General features: G+C 39.3%; 1 protein-coding gene across 1 annotated transcript; it reads left to right on the forward strand.

Moving 5' to 3' along the window:
• The first annotated feature begins 595 nt into the window (after positions 1-595).
• Positions 596-2907, forward strand: LOC113759785 (12-oxophytodienoate reductase 1-like). The gene is made up of 5 exons (XM_027302359.1): positions 596-687; positions 972-1112; positions 1205-1335; positions 1804-1986; positions 2068-2907. Exons 1-5 carry the CDS (start codon positions 596-598, stop codon positions 2661-2663), a joined length of 1143 nt encoding a protein of 380 aa, XP_027158160.1. The 3' UTR covers positions 2664-2907.
• The last annotated feature ends 4037 nt before the right edge of the window (positions 2908-6944 follow it).

A 6944-nucleotide genomic window follows, 5' to 3' on the forward strand; every position in this document is an offset into this window, starting at 1 on the left:
TGTGATGTGTCAAGATAGATTCCAAGAACACACGGTGCCTACATGACATGAGAACTAATCTAAAATGCCGGGATAGTTTTGTTTGTAAATCTCCTAAATCATGCACAAGTACAATTAAAAACTTAAAGAAAGTAAAGTGTTTTTTTTTAAAAATTTTTAATAGGGGAAGGATGGAATTTAAGGAAGAAAAGGCAGAAAAAACACTTGAACTCTCGAGTTTTGACCTTAGCGGTCTAGAAACTAAATCGAGAAGTAAAATCATAATACCAGAAACTATAGGGGATTAAGTTTAATTTGTCATTTTTTGGTACATTGACTACAATGATTTTATGGAGTGTGGGCCCTGGCGGCGCCCTTTTTTTATTACCCTGGCGGCTTTAATCAGGAAAGGACTCTTTTTAAAATAATAATAATAATAATAATAATGTTACCTGTTCTGTTTTCCTATCACCATCAGTGCATCGCGATCCTTCTTTTCAACTCTATAAATGGACGAGGATGCATTAGCTTCATTTGCACCTTTAGTTGCATTATTCTCTGAATTTTGAGACGGGAAAGTCATTAAAGTGAAGAAATAGTACAAACAAGAAAGATCATGGAGCAGAAGATTGATAATGGTCGAGAAGAAGAGCAACCAATTCCCTTACTAACTCCATACAAAATGGGGCCTTTCCAGCTTTCTCATAGGTACCATCTTTCTCTAGCTTCCTTTTATACAATGTAGTTTTTCATGAGAAAATGATTTCGGCCCTTCTTGTTAAAATCCCATTTGGGAAATAGCAGCTGCAATGCAATACTATATTTGGACCTCCCCTGTTTCAGAAGAATTGTTTAAGCTTTCTTGACATTTCTTTAACTAACATTCTTGTTTCTGCAATCGAAACCCAATGTTTCAGAAAATATTAGCAAATCTGAGACTAATTTCTGCATTTCGTTTACCCTTTTTGGGTTTTTGGCAACTCCCATTGCAGAGTTGTTTTGGCACCTCTGACAAGGCAAAGATCATATGGAAATGTACCACAACCCCATGCTGCATTGTACTACTCTCAAAGAACTACCAAAGGCGGTTTCCTGATAGCTGAAGCCACAGGAGTTTCTGATACAGCCCAAGGGTAATTTTTTACATGGCAAAAATTATACCAGTACAAGTTTCATGCTGTAGTTCCCTTTCTTTACCTCTCAATTAATTTTGTAATGTTTGTAGGTATACAGATACACCTGGTATCTGGACGAAGGAACATGTTGAGGCCTGGAAACCCATTGTTGATGCTGTCCATGCCAAAGGCGGTATAATCTTTTGCCAGCTTTGGCATGTGGGAAGAGTTTCTAATTATGGTAACTTCTTCTACACATTACCTCTTTAAATGTTTTGCCTCTCTAGTCGTTCCACAGTCCAAAGGATAGCCTGTGGGACCCCTGTTATGCATTGGCTTCATTTCTTTGCCACAAAATTCATGAAATTTCTGTACATAGGAGTTAAAATTCCTAAGATGGACCTCAATATCCACAACTTGATGTTGTTACCTTGTCTTCTTGTTTGATAAACAGCCTAGTGTATAAATTACTCTCGGTGTTACAATCTTAAACTGTTCAATTTGAAGTAGCCTCAGCAGCTCAAAGTTTCTGCTTTACAGTAGTGACTAAACCGCATGATTATCTAGTTGATGTCTCTACCAGTTGACCTGGATCTTGTTTATAACTTGAGTATATGGTAGTCTTTCGACCTTTATTTAACGTATTTAACCCATAATATCCTTTGCCTCTTCATTAATGAGCCTTGGTGTATTTTACTGTCATTTGCAGATGCTCAGCCTAATGGACAGGCTCCAATCTCATCTACAGATAAAGCGTTAACTCCCCGCGTTCAGTCAAATAGTACTGGTTTTGATTTAGAATATTATTCACCTCCTCGAAGATTGAGGAAAGAAGAGATTCCTAACATCGTCAATGATTTTAGGCTCGCTGCAATTAATGCTATTGAAGCTGGTAAGCATTTTTGCTGCAACAACTCAACCTTTTGCAAAAGATCAAAGCAGTCAATATCAACTATAATGCTCTAATTTTCAGGATTTGATGGGGTGGAGATCCATGGGGCGCATGGCTATCTAATAGAGCAATTCATGAAAGACGAAGCAAATGATCGGACGGACGAATACGGAGGTTCCATGGAGAACAGGTGCAGATTTGCTCTGGAAATCGTTGAAGCTGTTTCCAATGCAATTGGCCCTCTTAGAGTTGGGATAAGGCTTTCACCCTTCACATATTTCAATGATAGCGCCGATTCAAATCCAAATGCTTTAGGCCTTTACATGGCTGAAGCCCTGAATAAATATGGGATTCTGTACTTGCACATGGTTGATCCAAAACTCAGGTTCAATCCAAACTTTAAACGCCATGATGGCAGTCTTTTGCCGATGAGAAAGGCATTCAAGGGAACTTTCTTGGCTGCTGGTGGTTATCTAAGGGAAGATGGCAATGAAGCTATAGCAGAAAATGGGGCTGATCTCATTGCTTACGGACGATGGTTCTTGTCCAATCCTGATTTGCCCAGAAGATTTGAGTTAAATGCTCCTCTGACCAAGTATGACAGCTCTACTTTTTATATATCTGATCCTGTTATTGGCTACACTGATTATCCATTTCTCGAGACCACGACTGCCTGATCCTACAGAGATGGATACACCTAAGAGTTACTATACAAATACTACTGTTTCCAATCTTCATAATCAAGTTGCAGATGTATTCTTGGACTATTGCTCAGTTGTAATTTCTATACTACACCCTGATTAAGTAGAAGACAAATCCAAATGTGGGTTCTCCAATTTGAGGTTTGTCAGCAGTAATACAGACTATGTACGGCCATTTTGGATGTTGCATTAATGGCTTCAAATAATAAAAGTTTCCTTGTAATTTTACTTTGCATGCGTATTCGACACATACTCGTGGAGTATAATATTTTGTTCCCAATAAGCTAAGATTACGAGTTTTTCAACTTTTACTGCGCATCTTGGACTTTATAGCATAGTTGGACCTTTGGCATGTTCAAAATCTCTCTTTCTAAGGTGGATTCTTTGAATAATATCCTTCTCTGTGCTAGGCTCCATATATTTAACATGTCTGATGTTGTTCCTATAGTTACTACTAGGGAGAGAGAGCCGGCGTATTGCGCTGGTGTTTGTTGCCTGTAATTAAAGAAGATTTTTTATTGAACAAATAATAGTTAATTTTGAAAAGAAATGGTCATCAAATATAACAAAGCTAATAATAGTACATCCTAATTGCAACACACACTTGTACACTTTGTTTTATCAATATTTTTACAATTTTACCATTCCCAAAAGGCCTTTATAGATGTCAATTGAAAATTGTCCAAGAGAAGACATAAGTTGTTTCAGACAAAAGAATACCCTCCAACGGCTAATTACAGCAATGCGTTAATTGCACAACATGTTAATATGTCTTTGTGTTAATTACACAACAAAAGCCACATTTCAATTAAATGTGTCTATAACACCATTTCAATAATTATACCAGCACAAAAGCTTATATGAGTTGTATTCGATGCACAAACGGTTGCAAAATAATTCCATATTTTAGAAATACCCAAATGTCTTCATAAATCAAACCTTTAAATGTACCAAATGAGGGCATTTCGGTAAATATATCTATACACATGCTACCTTTAGTTGTGCCAAAAGTTCTGAAAAAACTACATAGTATTTCACATTTTCAAAAAGTCCCTATCCTTGCGGTTGAAATTCAAACCTTCCTTTGATCACAACTCATTCTTATATAGTACAAGGATGCTCAAAGCTAGTCCTATTAACGTATGATATTTTCATGCATATTAAATTTCTTGGCCATTTTTGTGATTCTCTTTTTGGAAGTCTCAAGTAAAGTCTATTTTTTGCTTCTCTTAGATGCTTCAGAAGAGAACCTCAAAACTATCTCAATTATCCATCTTTAATGTTTTCACTAGTTCTGGTCTTATATCAGTAGATCTCATACTTTTATCTTGAGGATTTACAATACATTTAAATAACGTTAGTGAACAATACACTTATGTACTGCAGACCATCTTGTGCTTCCTTCTTAAAGGTAGAAAATTGCATTACACTTAAGAAATTAACCCCCAAAAAAAATGCATATGCTGTTACGAGCAATTTGTCTACTTTCAATAACATTTTCAGAATTTAGGTGATTTGAGACCTTTATTTATTTATTTACTTGGGATAAGTTTTAGGGGTGTAAAGCATCCAACAAACCTAGAAATTCGGAAAATTTTCGGGTCCTCACATCTCTCCCCCTTAAGAAATTTCGTCCTCGAAATTTTTACCTTCATTTGCCTCAAACGAGTCCGGAACTGCTTGGTTGCCTAACGCCTACATTTTTGCTGGCCCACTAGTTCGGTTCCCTTTTTCATTTGTTTGTTTTGTTTTAGCTCCCTCCAGTTGCGGAATACTATCTCCGCGTGACTGTCTCCGTGGACAGTTGCTAACTTGGTGCTCACCACTCCCACAAATCAAGCATTTCCGCCCTTTCCGCCAACAATCGTTCTCAGTGTGATTTGCCTTTCCACAGTATCCACAGGCCAATCGAGGAGCTACTGTTGGATCTTCTCGAGAAATGTCCTTTGATCCGATCTGCCTTCCTTTCATGGACCTTTCATCTAATGCTCTTAATGTCCAAGGCGGGCGAGGTGAATGGTTCACTTTTTGCACTTTGGAGAGCATTATCTTTTCTCCGGATTCCTCAGGTATACTGCTGGATGTATCTCTTTTCGTATTAACTTGAACTGCCGCTAATGCCTCCTGGATTTCCAAATTTGGTCCTCGTATAAATCGTCTTATTCTCCGTCGCTCCGTAACCACCAATTCGGAAGCGAATTTAGACAGTCTAGTAAATTTGGTCTCATATTCGGCCACACTTAGGGTTCCCTGACGCAACCCAATAAATTCGTCCTCTCTCCTTTCTTGGACTAAAGGTGGGAGATACTTTTCGTTAAATTCCCTTATAAAGTTCGCCCATGTCCATACCGTCTGTTCTCTTTCCCACTTGGCCTTAATTATATTCCACCACGCGCGGGCTGGTCCTTCGAATTGAAATACAGCAAAATTTACTTGTCTTTGCTCCGTGTAATTCAAAGCCGCGAATATATTAATCATTGCCTCCAACCACTGCTTAGCTATATCCGGATCAGGCCCTCCTTGAAATTTCGGAGGTAGAAACTTTTGGAACCTCTCAAGAACCTTATCCTCTCCGATTTCAGGATTTCGAGGTTGATTCACTGGCATTTGACCTTGTTGATCTACCAGTCGTGCCAGGATATTTGTCATTTGTTGCATCGCCGTCGCCATTTGATCTCCAGCCTCAACCCTCGGTCCCTGTTCTTGCTCGGCCACTGTTTCTCTTTCTTTTCTCAGTTCTTGAGCTTGCCTAACTCCACGGCCACGACTAGCTCCACGTCCACGACTACGTCTCCCGTCCATATATATGTTTTCCCCTCTCTCTTTTCTTTTCTTTTTCCCCAAAAAGGTAATTTAGTAAATAAACACAGTAAATTGACTACAGTAACAAATTCTAGCATTCCAAATAAACAAATCAATATATACGCACATAACACGCCATATCAAGAAGACGGATAAGCAAATACACCAATACATATCAAATTGGTCAGATAACCATGTATACACAGGTGTACTAACGTCATGTAGTAACAATATACAGGTAAATCAGAAGGAAAAGGTGAAGTCGTTCCAGTATCAGCCCGTCCGGTCTCTCACGTCACTTACTATCCAAACTAGATGTCCCTGACCTCTTGTGCTCATTCTAGTCAGACAAAGCCTGTTCATGTTCCCAAAATGCAAGTCTCAAGTACTTAGCAGCGCCGCAACTCTAGAGTACTCAGGCACGAGAATCCGAAATAAGATAATTCACATCTCGAGCTGCAGTCCCAAGAGTAAACTATCTACAATCGGAATTCCTACCTGACATACCTATCTATGATCCTCAGATACCATGAGAAAGATTTAAGGTCTATAACATTCGCAATTCATAGCTTCACTTAGTCCCTCATACTTATTCACCACTTAGTCCAGGGTCACTCCGCGCAGAGACCACGCGAAGCAGGCTCTAGGTTTTATCCCTCAATTGCTTAACTTTAAAGTCAAATAGAATTCCCACAGTCCGGCATCCTAAACTTTAGCTTAGGATACACTACAGAGATCTGAAGCCTAAGCTCTGATACCACCTGTGACGGCCCCACCTCCCCCTAAGGCGAGCCAAAGGGTTCGGCGGGTCGCCTGCCCAACTCTCGCCAGGACTCAGTCGTTCCTTAATCAAATCCGAAATACAACCACAAGGAAGAGCAAAACAAGGATCCAAAACTTAAGTGAAACTTATATGTACATTGCTATCGCGGAAAGAAGTACACCCATCAAATGGACAAAGGTTTTCACTTCACCATACAACCAGCCCGTGCCAAGCACAAGGGCGAGAACCATTACAAAACAAAGAGCTAGACCAACCTAGTCTATACCCAGCTCTCATCCTTGCGTGCCTTCCCCTGTTAAGGAAAACAAAACTAAAGGGATGAGCTAAAAGCTCATTGAGGTTCCGAACACATAATCAAATAATCAGTCCAATACATTAAACATAGGGCATCAATAATTCAAGAAACATTTACCATGAAAAGTGATATTAACACATACATTAAAAGGATACGGGCTCACATGGAGCTATTTGTTTGTTCGTTCGTTCGTTCCCCTGACATTTCCCCTTATTCCTCCAATCGTTTAAAAATACATTTTTGTAAGTAGAATCCCTCGTTCATCCTTGTGTTCGTTCATCCCCTTTCCGGACGTTGACCGGACTCCACCCATCCGGACGTAGCCGGACTACAAGGTAGTACTCGAGTATACCAAATTCACCCAGGGTCACCATAT

The sequence above is a fragment of the Coffea eugenioides genome, chromosome 2, assembly GCF_003713205.1.
Source record: "Coffea eugenioides isolate CCC68of chromosome 2, Ceug_1.0, whole genome shotgun sequence".
Taxonomy (NCBI): domain Eukaryota; kingdom Viridiplantae; phylum Streptophyta; class Magnoliopsida; order Gentianales; family Rubiaceae; genus Coffea; species Coffea eugenioides.